This window comes from Phascolarctos cinereus, unplaced genomic scaffold (assembly GCF_003287225.1).
Source record: "Phascolarctos cinereus isolate Bilbo 61053 unplaced genomic scaffold, phaCin_HiC Scaffold_18;HRSCAF=501, whole genome shotgun sequence".
NCBI classification, from domain to species: domain Eukaryota; kingdom Metazoa; phylum Chordata; class Mammalia; order Diprotodontia; family Phascolarctidae; genus Phascolarctos; species Phascolarctos cinereus.
The window spans coordinates 42783-64047 of NW_027555502.1; the positions used below are offsets into that span (position 1 = coordinate 42783).

Sequence of the window (21265 nt, forward strand, 5' to 3'; positions counted from 1 at the left end):
GTTACTACATTTGCTCCACTATCTTGACTCTGCCCCACCTCCCCCCACCAACCCCAGTTTAAATAATTTTTTAACATGTCTTTGAAACACAATGATTTGGGGCTAGATAACATACTAAGCTTTACAGAATAATTTTAACTACTGTTTGTTTATTCTTTAATTTATCTTCTTCCACATTTCTTTACCTAAGGAGAAAGTTACTTCAGAAAGAGTCAACATACCAGAACAAACAGCACCTGGGAAACAAGTTAAACCACTTCATTTTCCACTTTCATATCTGGAAAGAAAGTCTCAAGGACTAGAATCCAATAAGGAATCTAATAGTGATAATGTGCATTTAGATGTAGAATCAAAATGGGCAGAAAGATGTGAAAAAGTGTGGGTGAAAGAGAAGACAATGGAAGTCAAAAGGAATTTTAAAATTGTTCCAACTGAGTTTAAGCAGATATTTGAGAAATTTATGAAAGGACAAAATTGCAGATCAGCCCACAGAGAAACTACAAGATGAGGAACTACTAGATGTCTCTGAAGGAAATAGAACAGTTACAAGAAGCATCCCTTAATCTGACAAATAGCTCAGTGACACTGAAAAAGAGGAGAAAGTAGAGGCCCACTCAGTGTAGGAGTTCAGTCATTTTCTGAACAAAACGATTACTCTCTGCAAGATGCTGTTTTAAAGCTCACTTTCCAGAAGTTCTTCACTCACTTCTAATCTAAGCTCAGAAAGTAGGAACCTACACCATAAGAAAGGTAATAAGTCAGAAATTGAATGTACTTGTGATTTAAATGAAGAATATGTTGCTTATGATGCAGAAATATAAATACTCCAACAACAGCTAAATGAAAGAAGGAAGATGAAGCATTTGGTATGAAACTGGCAGGAAATCTAAACAGGAATACCAAACTTTGGAATCAGATTCAGATGTTTGCTACAATCAAGCAGTGTAGCAAGCCATGATGTCTGGTGTACTCGCTCTGATGATATGCAATCAATCATCCAAGAAGAAAAGCCTGCATTCAAATTAATGAGAAAACAAAAGAAAAGAAAACTTCTGCAGAAAGAGATCACAATGACAATAACTCTCCAAATGAGGTAAGACCTTAAAACACCTCCTTCATATAGTGACAAAATATCAAAATGCACCTGGATAAAGAATTAAATCAAGATATGTGAAGATTTAAAAATGAGTTAAGAATGGTGGAAGTAGACAACCCGCTTTTGAGGGAAAAAAAACAACTGCAAAAAAAGCTAGATTTACCTCCTGCCACTCTCCATTCCATTTATTTTTCTTCTTCATCAATCTTCCTGTGTATTGATTTTCACATGAGAAAAATCTGTGTTTAAATGCTTGCTATTTGTAAAACGTATATTTGAAGTTGAATTAAGGTAAATATTCAGAAAGCCTTTTCCTAGTCCTTATTTTGATCATCTAAATTACTCATCAGATTCCAAAATCTTTTGCTTGTAAACAACAAACTTTCTAAAGCAAACATGCACATAGCAACATTAGACTCTGTGGCAAAAAGAACAAGGTAAAGATAATTAGGGCACAGGCCTAAAAGAATGTAATGAACTCAGGTTCTCTTTTATGCAAGTCACTGCAATATTTTACACTTCAAATAATTTTGCTTTTATGGACATTTTTATTTCTTAGCCAAGTGTAAGATGCTATGGCTTAAAATATTGAAAATAGAGGCTAACATTAGGAAATTTCTAACAGATCCACTTGATTGGACTAATATGGTTATTGTGATCTGCTGTGTTCATCTTTACTGATTTTAGTAAAAGCATTAAACTTTTTTTTTAATTTCAAAATGAAAGGAAAGACATTTTTTCCTAATTTATTTAGTAACAGTTTTCCAAAAGGCATTAATACAAGATTTCTCAATTTTCCCACAACTAATACATAACAGAGTTGGGACTTAAACCTAGGTCTTCTGACAACAAGTTCAAAGCTCCTGCTCTGGAATTTCATTGTTTTTAAATGTTTATTTGCTATAGATAGTTATCATTTTAGCACATAGAGATAACATAAAATGTCAGCAAAAGATGGAAAAATAATGGGAGAACACTTCCTTCTGATGTACTTGAACATACTGGATTAGATGCTATCAAAGTGGCAGTTCATTTAATTATTGAATTTTATTTTTTGGAAGGGGAAATGTCAGTTATGCAGTGACACCCCATTATCCTATGCATAAGGAAAGTTTAGGATGAGTTAGATTAAATCACATCACCAGGTGTCTTGGCTCATCTGTACATTATCATTTTCTCTTGTTAGAGTTCCTTGGACTAGTTAACTCACAGGTCTAGAATTTTTCCTAAGTAAGTGCATAATTTTTTTTCGTAAAGTGTCAATTATACTAAGTACTAAGCTTTCCTTTTAGATTGAAGAGGAAAAGAAAAAGCATCAACGCAATCAAATTGAAACATTAGAGGAAAAAGATAATGACAGTGTAATTGAAAATGGAACAGTTGGCAAAGGTGATGAGCTGTTTCCTATGGAGAGCAATCAGCATGGTAAAGATAAGGAAAATGAAATCCCTGGGGAAGAAATTCCAATAATGGGAATTTCTTCTTCCAAGGAAAGTTCAACACCTGTGCACCATCTTTTAAAGGGGTAAGTTTTTCAGAATATTAATAGGAGTATTATTATCAAATGTTTCTATTAATGGTAAGTTCATTTAGCTCTAACAATCTGGAATCAGATTCACTGCAACAACTTCATTCTTGGTTGTTGTTTTTTTTTTTTGCCAAGAAAGAAATTCACGTCCAATGAATATATATTTCTCTTTTGGTTTCAGCATGTTCTTTGATTGTGGGACTGTCACATCAGCATCTATTGAAGAAGGAAGGTAGGTAGCCTTTGATAAGATCTCAAAGAATAACGTGCAATATAAGATATGGGTGGTAAGGAGTAAATCAAGATAGTTTTCAAATGTATAAAAAGTCTTAATGAGATAGCTTATGGCTATCAAAAAAATGAGATGGGCTCTCTTAGTATGTAGAAAGTTCCCCACCATTAGAAGTTTTCAAGAATGAATGAATTTTTTCTTTCATAACATGGTTAATGTAGAAATATGTTTAATATGATTGTACATGTATAGCCTATATCAGATTGCTTGCTGTCTTGGGGAGGGACAAAAAAATTTGGAACTCAGTCTTATAGAAGTGATTGTTATACATGTAATTAGAAAAAATCAATTACTATTAAGTAGAAAAAAAAAATGAAACTGTCCTTATTAAAATAAAAGAATGGATGAATTTAAGTGCCAAGCACTGAGGATATAAATAAAAAGTCAGACAACCTAGATTCTCAAGAACCACCCACCTACCTACCACCATGTGGGGGGTGGTTGGAGGGAAAGAGTGGAGGGTTCAAGTCGATAAGGATTCTGATTCTCTTCCCCAAAAATGGGACTGAGGAGAGAAAGGTTTAGTGTCCTTTCAGGATGGGGGAAGAAAAAAAAAAGACTTGGCAAAAAGGTAGAGAGAAGCTCTCATGTAGGCCTTCCTACATAAGGCCTATACTGCTCACAAGGGCACTAGAAAGAATGAGCAAGAGCAAAACGCAGATAACTGCTACCTGCTGCCCCACAAAAAGAAAAATCATAGGACAATAAGATGACAGATGACGTGACAGGAATGTGGCAAAGAGGATTGACATTGCAAGTTTGGATGGTACTAGATGACTCTAGAGTTCCATAAGAGTGTGAACCTGGAAATGTTCTAGATTGACATTTAGAAAGTAAAGAATGTAGAGAAGCAAGGCCTAATTTACTTTCATTAACTTGTTAACAATTAATTTAAGCATACTGTAGGATAATGAATTTCAAGAGCAAAAATTATATAAGTTCAAGAAGAAAGTATTTATACAAGATAACATATGTGACAAGCACTGAAAAAAGGCGTCTTTCTTTGCCTCACTGTTGGTACTCTATATTGTGACCTCAGAGTCACTCAGACAGAAAGTTGTCTACTTTTCCCTTGATTAGCCAAAAGTGGCCATATTAAACTCATTTGCAAGAGACAGTAAAGCCATGGGCAGTTGAGAGAAAGAACACTTTTGTTTTAATTGTCATATTTTCTTTCTGTATCATCCTCATTTCCCAATACATCTTTCCTCACCCTTCCAGAGAAACAAAAAACAAAAAGGAAAATACAGTTCAACACAACTAACTGCCACATCAGTATTATGCAGTATTCTATATGGATAGTCTTCCACCCTGCATAAAGAGAAGGAGGTTCCTTCTCATCTAGACCAAGCTTGGTCATCATAATTTCACAACATTCAGTTCCAGTTGTTTTATTGTCCTTAATATTTACATTGTTGCAGTTATGATTGATATTATTCTCCTGGTTGTTCTTTAATTTTTTTATTAATTTATTTTGATTTATCAACAATCACTTCAATAAGTGTTTGAGTTTTAAATTCTCCCCCCACTCCCCACCTCCCTCCCCAAAATGGCACACAATCTGATATAGGCTATACATATACATTCATATTAAACATATTTTCACATTAGTGATGTTGTAAGGAAGAATTAAAACCAATAGGAGCAACCACTAGAAGGAGAAAACAAAACAAAACGAAGACAAAATAGCAAATAGTATGCTTTGGAATGTGTTCAAAGATAGTCTTTCCTTGGATGTGGATACAATTTTCCATCATGAGACCTTTGGAAATGTATTAGATCCTTATATTCCTGAGAAGGGCTAAGTTTATCACCATTAGTCCTCGCATAATGTGGCTGCTACTGGGGACAACATTGTCCTGGTTCTGCTCACTTCACTCAGCATCAGTGCGCACAAGTCTTTCCAGGTTTTTCTGAAGTCCACCTGCTATAAAATTCTTATAAATAGCACAATAGCATTCCATTACACGCATATACCACAACTTATTCAGGCCATTCCCCAAACAATAGGCATACTCTCAATTTCCAGTTCTTTGCTACCACAAAAAGAACTGCTATAAATATTTTTGTACACATGGATCCTTTACCCATTTGTATGATCTCTTTGGAATACAGCCCTAGAAATGCTATTGCTGGGTCAAAGGGTATGCACATTTTTATAGCCCTTTGGGCATAGTTCCAAATTGCTCTCCTAAATAGTTGGATCATTTCACAACTCCAACAACATTGCATTAGTGTTCCAGTTTTCCCACATGTTCTCCAACATTTATCATTTTCCTGTTTTGTCATGTTGGCCAATCTGATAGGTGTGATGTGGTGCCTCAGAGTTGTTCTGATTCACATTTCTATAATCAATAGTGATTTAGATCATTTTTTTCATATGACTATAGATGGTTTTAATTTCTTCCTCTGAGAACTGCTTGTTCATATCTTTTGGCCATTTATCAGTTTGGGAATGACTTGTATTCTTATAAGTTTGACTTTAGTCTTTATATATTTTAGAAACGAAGCCCTTGTCAGAGATACGGGTTGTAAAAATTATTTCCCAATTTTCTACTATCCTTCTAATCTTGGTTGCATTGGATTTGTTTGTGCCAAAACTCTTCAATTTAATGTAATCAAAATTATCCATTTTGCATTTCATAATGTTCTCTGTCTCCTGTTTGGTCATGAATTCTTCTGTTCTCCATAAAGCCCATAGGTAAACTATACCTTGCTTTCCCAGTTTACTTACAGTATCAGTCTTTTTATTTTCATCATGAACTGATTTTCACTTTATTTTGGGATATGATATGAGATTTTGGTGTCTGCCTAGTTTCTGCCATACTCTTTTCCAGTTTTCCCAGCAGTTTCTGTCAAAGAGTGAGTTCTAATCCAAGAAGCTGGTCTTTGGGTTTATCGAATAATAAGTTACTATAGTCATTGACTACTGTGTCTTGCATACCTAACCTAATCCACTAACCCACCACTCTGTTACTTAGCAAGTCCCAAGTAGTTTTGATGATTGTTGGTTTGGTTTATAATACAATTTAAGATCTAGAACAGCTAGGCCACCTTCCCCTGCATTTCTTTCCATTAGTTCCCTTGACATTCTTGACCTTTTGTTATTCCAAGTGAATCTCGTCTATAGATAAAATATTTTTTGGTACTCTGAACGGTATGGCACTGAATGAGTAAATTAAGTAGAATTGTGATTTTTGTTATATTAGCTGGGCCTACCTGTGAGCAATTGGTGTTTTTCCAATTATTTAGATCTGACTTTAATTGTGTGGAAAGTGTTTTGTAATTTTGTTCATATAGTTCCTGGATTTGTTTCAGCAAATAGACTCCTAAATATTTTATAATGGCTACAGTAACTACAGGAACAGTATAATGTCTACAGTAACTTTAAACGGCATTTCTCTTTGTATCTCTTTCTGTTGGGCTTTGTTGGCAATATATAAAAATGCCTATAACTTATGTGGATTTACTTTATAGCCTGCAATCTTGCTAAAGTTGTTTATTATTTCAAGTAGCTTTTTACTTAATTCTTGAGGACACTCTAAGTATATCATCATATTGTCTGCCAAGAGGGATAGCTTTGTTTCTTCTTTGCCTATTCTAATACCTTTAATTTCTTTTTCTTCTCTTATTGCTAACTAATCTTTCCAGTATGATATTGAACAACAGTGGTGACAATGGACATCCTTATTTCACCCAGTTCTTATTGGAAATGCTTCTAGCTTGTCCCCATTACATATGATGCTTGCTGAAGGTTTTATGTAGACTCCATTTATTCCTATGCCCTCTAGTGTTTTTAATAGGAATGAGTGTTGTATGAGTATAATCTTTTAGGAGAAAAATGGATATTCAGTGAATTGGAGCACTTTAAAGCAATCTTGATGAAAAGACAAGAGCTGAATAGAAAATTTGACTTTTAAATACAAGAATTAAGAGAAGCATGAAGAGGTTGAACTATTTACAATCCTACATGTAAAAATGATATTGGTAACTCATGAGACCTTTGGGTAGGATTTGGTAGGATTCAGGATCTGGGTAGTTGGAGGGGAAAAAAATATATATATATATATATATATATATATATATATATATATATATATATATATATATATATATATATATATATATATATATGTATGTATGTATGTATGTATTAAGAAGGAGAAAGGGAGAGGTAAAATGGGATAAATTATCTCACATAAAAAGACAAGAAAAGGCTTTTACATGGAGGGGAAGTGGGGGAAGGTGAGAGGGAATGAGTGAATCTTATTCTCATCAGATGTGGCTTAAGGAGGGAATAACATGCACACTCAATTGGGCATGGAAAGCTATCTTACCCTACAGGAAAATAGGAGGGATTGGAATAAGTGAGTGTGGAATGATAGAAGGGAGGGCTGATTGGGAGAGGGGTTAATCAGAAACAAATACTTCTGAGGAGGGACAGGGTCAAAAGAGAGAATAGAATAAAGAGGGGGCAGGATAGGATGAAGGGAAATATAGTTAGCTTTCCACAGCATGACTACTATGGAAGCGTTTTGCATGACTCTGCAAGTATAAACAGTATCAACTTCCTTTCCTTCTCAATGAGGGAGGGTGGGGAGGCGGAGGGGAGAAAATTTAGAACTCAAAATTTTCAAAACAAATGTTAAAAATCGTTTTCATATGCAACTGGGAAATAAGATATACAGGCAATGAGGTATAGAAATCTATCTTGTCCTACAGGAAAATAGAAGAGGAAGCAGATAAGAGAAGGGAGGGAGATAGAAAGGAGGGTAGATTAAGGAAAAGGGTATTCAGAATGCACACTGTTGTTGGGCTTGGGGAAGGACGAGACGGGGAGAGTATCTGGAACTCAAAATCTTGTGAAAGTGAATGTTGAAAACTGAAACTAAATAAATTAATGGAGAAAAAAGAATTATTACAAACTGTGGCAGATGTTTGTTTTTTTTTCCCCCCAATAAATCTTTCTTTGATACCTTATCAGAGTGGAAAGGTGAAGATCTGTAAAAGCTGTGTCAACAGAGCAACAGGCAGGTTTGTGAGGTCCATTAAAGTTAGGATCAAAGAGCAGTCTTTCACATGTGTGATTGTTAATTGCTCAATGGTTTGTGTGTGTGCACGCATACACACACACACGCGCGCACACACACACACAGAGGAATGTGTTAACTCTAAAGGTAGTCTATTCTTCTTTAAATAAGTAATTGCTTGGAAGTTGTTGGCTTTTGTTTTTCATATATTGATCCTAACTGTGCTTTTCTGCCCCTAGTCCTACCCTTTAGGGGGACAATTAAACATGAGAGCCTTTCATATATATGAATACATATTCCACCTCTCCCTGTCTTCCCAACTCTTCATCTTCTCTTCTCTTGGATAAACATCGGCAATGTCTTCAGCTGCTCTTTATTTTACATCTTCATTCTTCTTCATCCTGGTTTCTCTTCTGTGAAGATATTCAGAGTTTTAAATGTCTTTCCTAAAATATATCTTCCTAAAATGAGCACAGTCCCTCAAATATATTTTGATCAAAACAGCATAAGGAAACTGTCACCTCCCTTCTTCTGCATTCTATGCCTCTTAGAATTCAACATGCAGTCATATTAACTTTTTGGACTTTCTCTGGCATTGTTGGCTCATATCAAGCCTACCTTCTATCAGACTTCCTAATATTTTGCACATAAATTGTCTAATCGCAACTACCCAGTTGTCGACAGTTGTTGTCTTTTAGCCCAAGTGTAGTCAGTAAATGAGGGAACATTTTAGATGAAGAAAACTCATTCTATGAAGTTTTGGAGCAGAACCTATTCATAGACTAGAGAAAACAGAAATCTGACTAGAATGGACCTTGTACTCTGAGAAGCAGTGTTCAGAACCTCTGTTGGATTAATAAGGCAGGCCTGAATATAAAGGAACTTCACAGCCAGGCAGTTCAGATTTGATGTACATTAAAAGAGAGTAGCCATCTGGGAAATGAGCTCAAAGGCTTATTTAAGGAAGGCTAATCTGGAAGCCATATATTTTCCCCGTCATTTTCTTATCAGTTTTCAATAAAGAACAATTTAAGCATCCCATCATGGATGTTTTTTCAGCAATGATTTGGTCATGCATAAGAAAAGAGTAAAAAAGCCTCAAAACGATAAATGGACTTCAAAGGATCCTGGTATGAATTCATCTTGTGAAAAAGTGAATTCCTTAACAGATATCCTACTCCATGTTCCTGAAGACAGCCCTTTAAGCGAAGCAGAACGTGACAAAGAAAGGCACAATGTTACTGTATTTCCTCATGGAAAAATATTAGCAATGTGTACTTTTGGTAGTTGTAGAAGACTGATGTCCTGTTGTTCTTTATTCTGACAGTGTTGAGACATATGCACATGAGCACTTTCACTGCAAGCAACTATATTCCAAATGCCAGAAAATGTAGCTATAATGGTAAAGCTTAGACGCCCAGACTCCCTTTGATATACATGCCACATTACTTGCCCCTGTTTGACAGTTGAAATTCTTGTTTTCTTCAACATAGCAAAACAGTCCCAGTGATAATGCACTCCATTTTGCTCATTGTGGTGACAGAACACAGCAGGACAGACATTAGTCATTAGGAATGTGGTTTTCACCACGCCTAAACACTAGTGGAAGGGATACCATACTTGGAGTCAGGAGATAAGGTTTTAGATTTCTACTCTATTACTGTCATAGCATAGATTTAGAATTGTAAGGCACGATAGGGATCGTCTTGTCCAGCCTCTTTATTTCAGAGATCAGGAAAACGGACTCAGAGAAGCTTAGTGGTTTGCCTACCCTCACACAAGTAAAAAGAGGCAGAACCAGTGTTTCAACCTGGGTTTTCTGACTCTAGATTCCATCCACTTTCCACTGCACCACACTGCCAACATTAGCAGTGAGGCACATACATTTGTAAAATGGGGATAATAATACTTGCATTATCAACAGGATTGTTGTACGGAAAGTTATTTGTAAAGTGCTATAGAAATGTGAACTATAATTAGCCATTCAATAAATATGTTTTTCTTGTGTGCAGAGTATTCTACTAGTGATTGCTGTTATTACAATATACACAATGTATTGTGTTTAATTTATAATTATGTGAATGTAGGAGGTGATTAAACCCCTGGGAAGGGACGGAACCAATTTGCTTTCCCAAGACCCAAAATTACTTACTTCTAACTGCTTTTTCTATCTCTAGTTTATTGGGTATCCTCTGATTGGGTCACTGATGTTAGTATATTTTGCTATTTTTAAAACCCCTGTAAAAAGCCAACCATTCTTTTATAGAATTTCTATCTCTGAATTTTGTTTTACTACTTAATCATATTGAAGTTTGATATTCAGGACTGCAGAGGGTTCATGTATAGTCTCATCAACTTGAGTACTTTCTCTAGAGGGGAAGATTGTGGCTCCTCATCCTGTCAGAGTAATGTTCATATTTCTTCCACAAAGGTCCATCCAATGTGCTGGTAAACTTCTTCAGAAAGCATTACTCACATACAATGTGAAGAGCCTTATGTCAGGCCCTGGAATAGAAAGGTGATTAGACAGTCTCTGACTTCTTGGAGCTTGCAGTATAGGAAATAGAACACACATACATCTAACTTGAATTAAAAATTATGTTGGTTACCGTATATAATATTTTCTAAGATTTAAAATACATTCAAAGATAATGGACATAATTTAATATTTGTTGATGTCTCAGTTCATACCAGCTATTATACTGCTGAAATTCTTGTTACTGTGTGATCTTAATAACAGGGAGTTTGGCATATGAACAAGTGAAAAAATAAATCATTGTTATCATATCACAAGTTAAGAATGTTTGGCTGACATTTATTTTGAAAGCAATCCCTCACACTTTTTATTTATGGGAAGGAATTCTGATGTTACTTATAGTTTTTGTTTGTTTTAAAAACTTTTCAAGAGCAAAGATAAGCATATATTATAAATTAGGGCTACAAAATTAAATACTCAAACATTCTATATCTTATGTGATTGGCTTGTAACATAAAAAAGCATGAGATTTTCAAATAGGCATATATTAAATCAAACAGTTACAATGATAACAAACTTGATTTGCATTTTGCTTGTTTATATTCACACTGAAAAGAATTATTTGTCTTTTAGGCTTCAAAGAAAACATCGAATGAAAAGAACAAGGTACTGTAAAAATGCCAGAAGTATAAGTTGGTTTAGAAAATAATGCATGTTTCAGGGGACATAACGACTTCTTTTTTGCATTATAAATTACAAGAGTCTTTAATCTGTAAATGGATACTTTTAGAAATAGTCTCCTAGTGAAACATGTCCATTGTGAATGGTAGAAAATGAATTATGTTGCTGGATTTTCCCTCATTTTCCCCCATAAATAAAATGAAGACTATCCTCTGTAAGAGATGTTGTGACTATTTATGATGATTTTCATAAGGTCCTAAATAATTCAGTTTCTAGGTAGTGAAGTGCCATTGTTGATAGAGTCAAGAAGACCTGAGTTGGAATCTGTCCTTGGGCTCCTAGCTAGCTGTATGATCCTGGACAAGTCACCTAATCTCTTTTAGCTTGTTTCTTCATTTCTAAAATAGTTATGAGTAGTGCTTATCTCACAAAATGTTTGTGAAGATGCCGTGATATGATGTATGTAAATTGTTGTAGAAACCTTAAAGTGTTACACAAACATTAGCCATTGTTATTACTGTTTAGTTTTTGTTGTTTTATAGTGCTGTTACATATTTTATAGGACAAAGTACAGACGGATGCAGATGGTCTTGAGGTCCTCCTCACTAAGTCTTCTGATACAGCTACAGAGAATTATGATTTACCTCTTTTAAACTGTAAGAATGTTTTGTTGTTGATTGACCAACATAGAGTTGATTGTAAAGGTAAGAATATGCTTAAATTTCCTAACAGAATACCAGTGTTAAACAGAAAACAAAGATGTGAGTATATACAAGAAGATACCACTGAAGTCCTATTCCATTAACTCATACTAAAGTAGATTTGGCCTTGGATTCTTGGAGGCTAATGTCAGACATTGGAGCCTAATCTCTGGCAGGCCTTGCCAAGGTGAAAGTGATTATGGTGGCTTCAGGGTGATGAATTTTTCAGCCACAGAAGATAACCTTCTATTTGTTGCAATTCAAAAAGAAATATTAAGTACCTACTGTGTGCTGTATCCACAAAGTTTAGATAAGACACAGTCCTTGTCCTCACTGAGTGTGCAATCTAGTAGGGGGATACAGTCTACCTAGATAACTCTAATATTAAAAAATACATATATACTTGAGAAGTACAGTCATATTGCTATGTGAGGTACAAACTGGGAAAGAATATTAACTATCCAGAATCAAAATAACCTCTTTGTGAACAGCAGCATTGGAGGTGAGTTTTAAAGGATGGGTAGAAAATCTGTAGGAATCATGGGAGTGAGTATAAGGTGATGAAGTGAGCATTTGAAGAAAGAGAACTGTTAGCAAGGAGGCAGGAAAATGACAGTGAAAGTGGAATTTTCCTGGATGGGATATAGCAGTAAGAAGTAAATATGGAAAGGTAGGGTGTTGCAATTTGTAGAGGGCTTGGCTTGGTGTCTATAGACAAATCCCTTAAACTTGCAGCTTCAGTTTCTTCATCTATAAAATACCTTACTGCAAAGGATTGTTGTGAGCCTATATGTGCTATATTATTAACACATGTGAGTTATTCATATTGAATGCTAGGACAAGGTGCATGAATTTTATTTGATTGACAATAGATAACCTTTGAAGAGACTGACATGACTAAATGCATGAAGATAACAGGCAGTGATCTGTTTATGGAAAGAATATCCAAAATATTAAATTATTTCACTAAATAGTCAAAAATGTCAACAATCTCACAACTGTTCTGCCTGGTTTTTATAATTCTCCTGTCAGCATGGCATATAGGCTAATGTACTGGACATAAAGCCAGGAATACCTAGGTTCAGATTCTATGTTATACACCTGCTACCTGTGTGAATCTCAACAAGTCTTTTAACTTCCCTGTGCCTTAGTTTCTTCTTTTGCTTTGAATCTCTGAACTTATGACTTCCCTTACTGTCAGCTTCACCACCCACCACGATAACTGTGTCTACCTCTAGCAACCCTGTTCTCTCCTTGTTGCTTCAATTCTGCTAAACACTGAGATGTGTGAAGAATTGAAAGTTGCGAAGGGAAACCTGACCACCAAATCTCTTGAATCTGTAACTTCACATAACACACATTGCTAACTCTGGATTAGGTCTCAATTTGGCTCTGTATCTCTCTGTAGAATAAAGTGCCTGGTTTTATGGTTGCTATTTTCCTTAATGCTTAGAATATTTTTTCACTTTCTTCTGGTGTCTCAGTTGTATTTTACTTAAAGTTACCAAAAGTCTGGCTAGTGAAAAAATGAGGATGGATGTTGCTGTATGAATGTTACATACAGATTTATATTCTAAGTCCCTAAGGGAGAAGCAGTGTTTACATATAACTACTTAGTGTAAAATGCATTTATGATATTTATAAAATAATTCTGTATATTTGCAATAAATACATACTAAATGTACAATCTATTTTATCTTATTTGTCTCCCCCCCCAGAGCACACATCAGAATGTTTACTTTTCACATATATTTTCCCATATTTTGAAGAACTCTGAGGCTTCAAATGGTTTTTTCTGAAGTTATATGTAACTTAGAGATTCTTTTTAATTGTCCACAACGCCCACAGAGAAATAGGTTATTTTCAAATTCAATGTAAATCTTTTGACAAAATATTTCGGTGTATCCTTAGGATTTATATGTGGAATCTGAATTCTAAGTATACTGCTATTGTACTGCAGAATTTAAAATACTCCTATTTATTTATTTGTGTTTTTCTCTGTATAGATCCTATTAGCCTTTTGAAAATTCGGGACGCAGTTCTTAGATTTGGACAATCAATAGAACTTAAAAAAGGACACTATACACTACTCACTGGAAAAGTGAAGAGTTTAGAAAACAAGATCAGTGAACTATGGGAAGAATTAGCAGAAACAAAAGAAATGAATTCCCAGGTAGAGCATCAAAAAGCAGAACAGGATGGAGAAATCTGTAGACTCAGGTATCTAACTCATGAGTTTCAATAAAGACTTGAAAGCATTTCTCTTATGTTGAAGCATTGTGAGAGAGGATTTGGGGTTAGAAAGGAAAAAAATGACACATCTTTAAAATAACAATATAATGAGCCCTACTTAATCCCTTTTATTTTATGGACATCCATGAGAGATGCATTTTTAGTGAATTTTTAAAACTATACCACAATTGGAATTTTTTTTTCAAAACATAGTAAAAATCAACTCTGAATAATCATTAGTAATGGCAAAACGGATGAGGAAATTGTAGAAATCATTCCTACACCTTATTTTAGTCAGGAATTTTATCTACATTTCCATTTAAACATTTTTTAGTATTTTATTTTTGTTTTTCCTCAGTTACATGTAAAAACAATTTTTAGCATCCATTTTTAGAACTGAGTTCTAAATTCTCCTCTTCTCCCTCCACAACATGCCCTCATTGAGAAGGCAAGCAGTTCTATACAGCGTATCCATGTGTAGTCATGTAAAACATATCTATAATACTCATGTCGTGAAAGAAAGCACAGAGAAAATAAAACTGAAAATAAAGGGGGAAAAGGATGCTTCAATATGTATTGAGATGCCATCAGTTCTTTCTCTGGGGATGGATAGCATTTTTCATCCTAAGTCCTTCAGAATTGTCTTGGATGATTGTATTGCTGAAAATAGCTGAGTTTTCCACCACTGTTTTTTGTTCACAATATGGCTGTTATTTTGTACACAATATATTTCACTTTACATCAGCACACGAAAGTCTCTCCAGGTTTTTTGAAAGCATTGAAAGCATCCTGCTCATCATTTCTTATACTACAATAGTATTCCATCCTAATCATATGCCACAATATGTTCAGCCATACCCCAACTGATGGGTATCCTCTCAATGTCTAATTCTTTGCCCCCAAAAAAGAGCTGCTATAAATATTTTTGTACATCACTCTCATTACTCTTTCCAATTTTCCCTCTACTTCTCTTATTTGAGTATCAAAATCCTTTTTGAGCTCTTCCATGGCCTGAGACCAATTCCTATTTTTCTTGGAGGCTTTGGATGTAGGAGCTTTGACTTTGTTCTCTTCTTCAAGGTATATGTTTTGATCTTCCTTGTCACCAAAGTAAGTATGTATAGCCTAAGGGTTTTTTTTCCATTGTTTGCTCATTTTCCCAGCCTATATTTTGACTTTTGACACTTTGTTAAAGTAGGGCTCAGCTTCAAGGGCTGGAGGTCATACTGTCCCAAGCTTCAGGGGTTTTGTGCAGCTGTTTCAGAGATATTTCTAGGGACCTGTAAGTTTTCACCTTCTTCCAAGTAGTGTGATCTAAAGATAGGTGTTTACTCCTCTCCTGGTCTGTGCTGGGATCTGTGAGCAACCACAACCACTCTTTTCTACCCTGGAATTGTAAGGAGGGTCCCTCCTCCACTGTGGCCACAAGCTTGGCTATGCTACTGCTCTTCCTCTCACTGGGACTGCCACCCCTTACTGTGACCCAGATCCAGTATGGGCAAAGCAACAGAGGCCTGCCTCAGTGTGAGCCAAAAGACCCCTATACTCCTTCTGAAGAGTTCTTGGACCCCTTGCCCTCTGTGAGAGTTCCAGAGGCAACTGCTGCTGCTGCTGATTCAGTCAGTCTCAAGGCCTGGTCCTGATTTCCTGAGCCTGGGGCTGGTCTAGGCTGGTGCATTCTGTGCTGCACTGTGCTCCTCTCTCACCCTGGTGCAACAGACCTTTCCTGCCCACCTTCCAAGTTGTCTTGGGCTGGAAATTTTTTACACTTCACTTTTTGTGGGTTCTGCTGCTGTAGAATTTCTTTAGCCATTTTTCAAAGGGATTTGAAGGGATTTGGAGGAGAGCTCAGCCTAATCCCAGCCATTACTCCACCATCTTGGCTTTGCCTCTGCCTCTACACATTTTACCAGAGTCATTGAGATGTATCAAAATTCAGGAATTTGGAAAAAGTCATTTCCTCTAGCTCCTCTTTAGTACAATTCAATAACATTTTAAAGCTAAAAAGGCAGGCAGGGAAGGAGGGAAGTAGGTGCACATATGTATCCAATTGATGGAATTTCTCTCCATTGAATACAGAAAGTCAAAGCAACCAAAAAACTATATGATACATTTTTGATAGAAGTTTAATGCCCTGGAGTAGCCTGGGTAGAGAAATGGCTTCATGTTTCATTTCTGACACATCCTGACTGTGTGAGCCTGAAACAAGTGATATAAATACTCAATAACCCCAAGAACTATCTAAGGCTCAAAAGGGACCAATCTGCATCAGTAGAGGGAGTTTCCTGATGGTGAGTTTTCTACACAGGTCCAGTTCCCCTCAAATTAATGCTCTTTTCCTTTAGAGGTCCAGATGAATACAATTAAATGTCATTATGTTCCTTATTTCTATTGAACTGTGATTTTTTTTAAAAAAAAGCAATTTTAATCTAGGTTTATACTGAAGCAAGAGAAAGAAAAGCGAATGACTGCAGAAATGCTGTTTGAAAACATAAGAGGACAGTTAAGAAGAATACATGAACAACATAGTAAAGATGCGGAGCTAAAACAGCAGCTTGAATTTACTCTTAGAAATCTGCACGTTGAACTGAAAAGAGTAAGAAATAATTTGAAACAGGCAAATTGGAATTTAAAAGTCAATATTTCCATCTTGTCTTAATTAAGAATATTTATGGGTTCCCTGGGAGTGGAGAGGTAAATGCTGTGAAGTCTTTTTAATCCTAAAGAAGGGCTATGGTATTTATAGTTAGTATAAGTAAGTAGGCTCAATCATTCATAAATATATAAAGAAAAATAAAGAAAAAATCCCTTATTTTACCATTTGAATGTAAAATTACAGGCTAAATGGGCATGGGAAAGGTAAGATGGAGCTAGTACTTTCTGAAGTGTCTCACAGTAGAAAATCAGTATGGTATAGTGGTTAGATCTGGCCTCAAACTGAGGAAGACCCAGGTTCATGTGTTGGCCCTGACACATCTTCACTGTATGACCCTGGGCAAGTCATTTTACCTGAGCCCAGGCCAGAGGTTTCAAACTCCCCAAAAGCTACCCACAAAACAGTACTGGGGGGATCTGTTTGACATCACTACTCTGTCCTCAGCCTCTTTAAGACTCTAAGTTCCAGAGAACTTCTCTACCTTGCCAGAGGGAGTTTCCTTACCTGAAAAATCTCTAGGCTAATGAAATTTCAGGTTCAGTCCTTCTCATTTCTTTACATTCCACTTTACCACACATCCTTCAGTCTTTCAGTAAAGCTTATTATTCTCTAGCATCTTTGGCTCTTACTTATGCAATTCAAATTATCCAAGCCTTTCTAAATGCAAGGAAGGCAAAGTCTTAATAGGGCGGAGCACTGGACTGAACCCACTAATAAGATGTAATTCAGTAAGAATTAAGGTAAAGTTTTATAATTAGGTAGAAAAAATAGCATCACAAGTATAAGTTGGAGGAAATATGATTAGATAGCATGTTGCCCGAAAAGATTTAAGCTTAAGTGAGTCAGTGCTGTTATTTGGCAACCAAAAATCTGATGTAATTTTGCATTGCATTAAGAGAAGCATAGCTTCCAAAACCGAGGAGGTAAAAATACTTCTGTACTAAAACATAATCAGACCTAGCCTGTATTATTTTGTTCATTTGTAGCTACCACAGAATTATGGTAGCTAGTAAGCAGAGAAGGAATAAAAATATGCGCAACAAGAATAAATTTCACTTGGATTTCTAACAGAAGGCTCTACACATGACAAGGATTCATTCATTCACATTCACTATTGCTCAGTATGATAGAAAAACACAAGTTCATGAAATACCAAATTTAAGATCTTTTCTTTTTCTTTTCTTTTTTTTTCAACAGTGGTTTGAAGTAAATCACTCAGGCTATTGGCCCTTGGTAATCCTTTGTTACCTGGGCACTGGAGTGCTTCATTTAACTCAATTGCTCCTCATACCTTTCTCCTGTCTTTACAGAAGGGATCTCATAGAATGGGGCTCCTGAGCTTGTTGATACAGCTGTTTCCACCAGTCCTGAATGGGGACAAATGCTCCTGGACCCGTTTTACTCTGATGGGAATGCCAAATCAACTTTTTATAATTTGGCATCAATAATGCTTTCATTATTCCTTTAAACTTTCATGGTTAGGGTTAGGTTATCATCTATTGACCCTCACTTTTCCCATCTGGGCCTCACTTTTCCCATCCCTAAAATGAGGAGTTTGGAGTAAATAATCTCTAAAAGTTCTAAATCAGTGATGCTCTGAAAATGCTACAGATCTGTCAGAGAACAGATTGTTCTTAAGATGTGCACTAAGAAATTCTAAGACTGTTATCACTTCATTTGTCTGCAGTTAAGATAGTTTTACCAGGACAATGACTCTAACTGTAGGACAACTGCTCCTCTTCAACACCTAGGAGGAAATTAGCTATTGGAAAAGAGTGCTAGATTTGGAGTCTGAAGAGACCTGAATTCAGATACTGCTTCTAACACTTACTAGGTGTGACAATGAGCAGGTTATTTAATAACTTCTCCTAACCTAAGTCCTAATCTGTAAAATGGAGAGAATATTATGAGTATTTCCCTCGTAAGGGTGTTGCAAGGCTTATATGAGATAATGTCTTGAAAGTACTTTGCAAAGTACTTTATAAGGCCTCTGTAAATATTAGGTGTTGTTATTTTTATCATAATACCATGCACAGCCAGTGTGGGATCAAATGGAGATAGCAAAGGAAATAAAATATGCTGAAAAGCAGACAGATTTAGGGGTCTAAAAATACAGGGTTTGTAAAATGTACTCTATATCATATAGTGAAATGCCTATCTGTTTTGAGGTCTGAATAGCTGAAGTACATGTTTTCTAATTGATGTAGCATTTTTAAGATATGTTCTTTCAGAAAATTGAGTCTGACAGAAATGTGAAATAGGTGAAACCCACTCAATTTGTGTATTCTTTGAATACATTATGCTTCTCGGCCCCTTGGGATTTAGTTTTATTTACTAAGGAAAAATTAGGATGCATAATTTTATTTTGAGTAGCAACTTTTTTTCCCTCTTCATTGTGTTTAGGTTCTTGATAGCAATGAAAAAGAAAAATATCTGCTCCATAAAAATCAAAGCCTACAGGATGAAGTTGCCATGTTTAAACTAGAGTTAGACAGACTAAACATTAAGAATCAGGAGAAAGAAAATCAATATACAGAAGAAAATGAAGTTTTGAAAGAAAAGAATAATGAGCTTCAAAAGGAATTAAAACTGAATAAAGAAGCACTAACAAAAACAATATCCCAGTACAACGGACAAATAAATGTTCTGACCACTGAGAATGCAATCCTGAACTCTAAATTGGAGAATGAAAAACAAAACAGAGACAGACTAGAGAAAGAAATTGAATCATACCATTCCCGTCTGACTTCTGCTATTCGTGATCATGAACAAAGTCAGACATCAACACGGGACCTTGAAAATAGCTGTCAGCGAGAACGAGATGACTGGTTTCTTTTACAGGACAAACTAAATTATGACTTATCTAGTCTAAGAGAGAAGAATCGTGTCCTTTCTCAAGAGCTCTCTAAAGCTGAAAGTAAAGCCCGTCGTTTAGAAAATGAGCTACACCATGTACATGATTCTCTCAGAGAAAAGCCACTAATTTCAGAAAGCACACAGACAGAATTAAACCAGGCCGAATATAAAGCAAAGGAACTGGAAGAGACAAATCAAATGAAAATGAAAAAACTGGACACATATGTCATCAAAGAAGAACGTATCCAAGAAAGATTAGCCCAAAACCAGAGTGAAAATATGTTGCTTCGGCAACAGCTTGAAGATGCCAAAACAAAGAAATTGTTAAAGAAAAGGTGTTGAGTGATGCTATTGATCTCTTCAATAAAGTTTGTGCTGATATGGAAAACGAATTCTTACAGTAGAAGGCAGAAATAAAGAGTTAATCAATGAATATAACCACTTAAGAGAACAAATGTGTAAATATGAAAATGAGAAAGCAGAAAGAGAGGTAGGTCTTCAAATAATATAATTTGATAAGCATTTAACTTTTTGAAATGAAATTCAAAATAATTTTGATCAAGGTAAATTAGAAATTTGAATTTTCTGCAGGCAGATGATGTTATTAACTTTGATTGTAAAAATTCTGACGTGTAAGAAAGGAGAATGAGGAAGCAATAACATGATAGAAATCAACCTGTTATCCACCTTGTAGATAAGATGACTCACTTTGCTTAAAAATATTATGTAGCCCATGAAATTTTAAAGGCAGAGAGTTGGTTTAATAAAGGCAGATGGAGTTAGTCACTTCTCAATAAATACTGATAAATTCATAATTGTAATGATATTCCATTTCAATGTTCAATAGAATAAATTATTTGAAATGCTAAAACTTAAGATAAATCATGAAAACTTATGCTAGTGATAATATAACAATTCAAACCTGAATTGAGATACTGTGGGATATTGTAGTTATCCTTTTCATAATCATTTAAACAGTTTATCAATCTGACTAATTTTAATTCAAACTCCTTTGAACGAATTTTAGAAACATCAAACACTGGATCATAATGTAATGAAATTCCAAAGACTAGCAACTACTCTCCTTTAAAATTTAGGACGGCAATTCTGTTCAAAGACATTATGATTGTGCATCAAGCATCCATTTTTTTTAAAAAATGTGTTTGTGTTTTCTCACTACATATTTTTTTTATTTATCTCAATATTTTTACTAACACCTCTTGCTTAATGTCCAAAATTGCAGTTTCTGGGATCACTACCTTTCATTTGTTGAAGACAGATAGCTTTTAACAGTCTGATAACAATCCTCACTATCTATTTTTCATATATGCAGTAGGTAGCAGGACTACAAAGTATTGTACTGTGTAACAATTTCGTATACACAATGTTTTCAAATTTTATTTTTCATGTATATGATCATGTGCTTAAATCTAGTAATTTCATACTAGATTTTAGTTTATTTGTAGGAATTCAATTAATTATGCCAATTTTTCCTTTTTACAATTTTATATCGGCTTCTTTTAGCTTAGGTTTCCTTCAAAAAGTTTTACTAGACTTTAGTTGAATTTATTTTTACAGCATACTTACTCTTATCTAATCAGATGGAAAATTTTTAATTTCTTTTGCTTTTTAGCTTCATTAGCTATTAGTAATATATACAATAATTTACTTTGCTCTTTAGTGAAAATGAACTGGATGTTTTATAGCATATCTGTAA

The 21265-nt window shown here is 35.2% G+C and overlaps 1 protein-coding gene across 1 annotated transcript in view; it reads left to right on the forward strand.

The window, feature by feature from the left end:
- The window catches only part of LOC110203846 (coiled-coil domain-containing protein 144A-like), a gene marked incomplete at its 5' end in the record, with an annotated part of 71682 nt that overhangs the window by 38201 nt on the left and 12216 nt on the right, over nucleotides 1-21265 (forward strand). The window contains 9 exon segments of the mRNA XM_078151627.1: nucleotides 2389-2621; nucleotides 2806-2856; nucleotides 11055-11088; nucleotides 11666-11807; nucleotides 13811-14024; nucleotides 16470-16653; nucleotides 19096-19852; nucleotides 19855-19929; nucleotides 19932-20038. Coding sequence (XP_078007753.1) covers nucleotides 2389-2621; nucleotides 2806-2856; nucleotides 11055-11088; nucleotides 11666-11807; nucleotides 13811-14024; nucleotides 16470-16653; nucleotides 19096-19852; nucleotides 19855-19929; nucleotides 19932-20038 — 1797 coding nt within the window.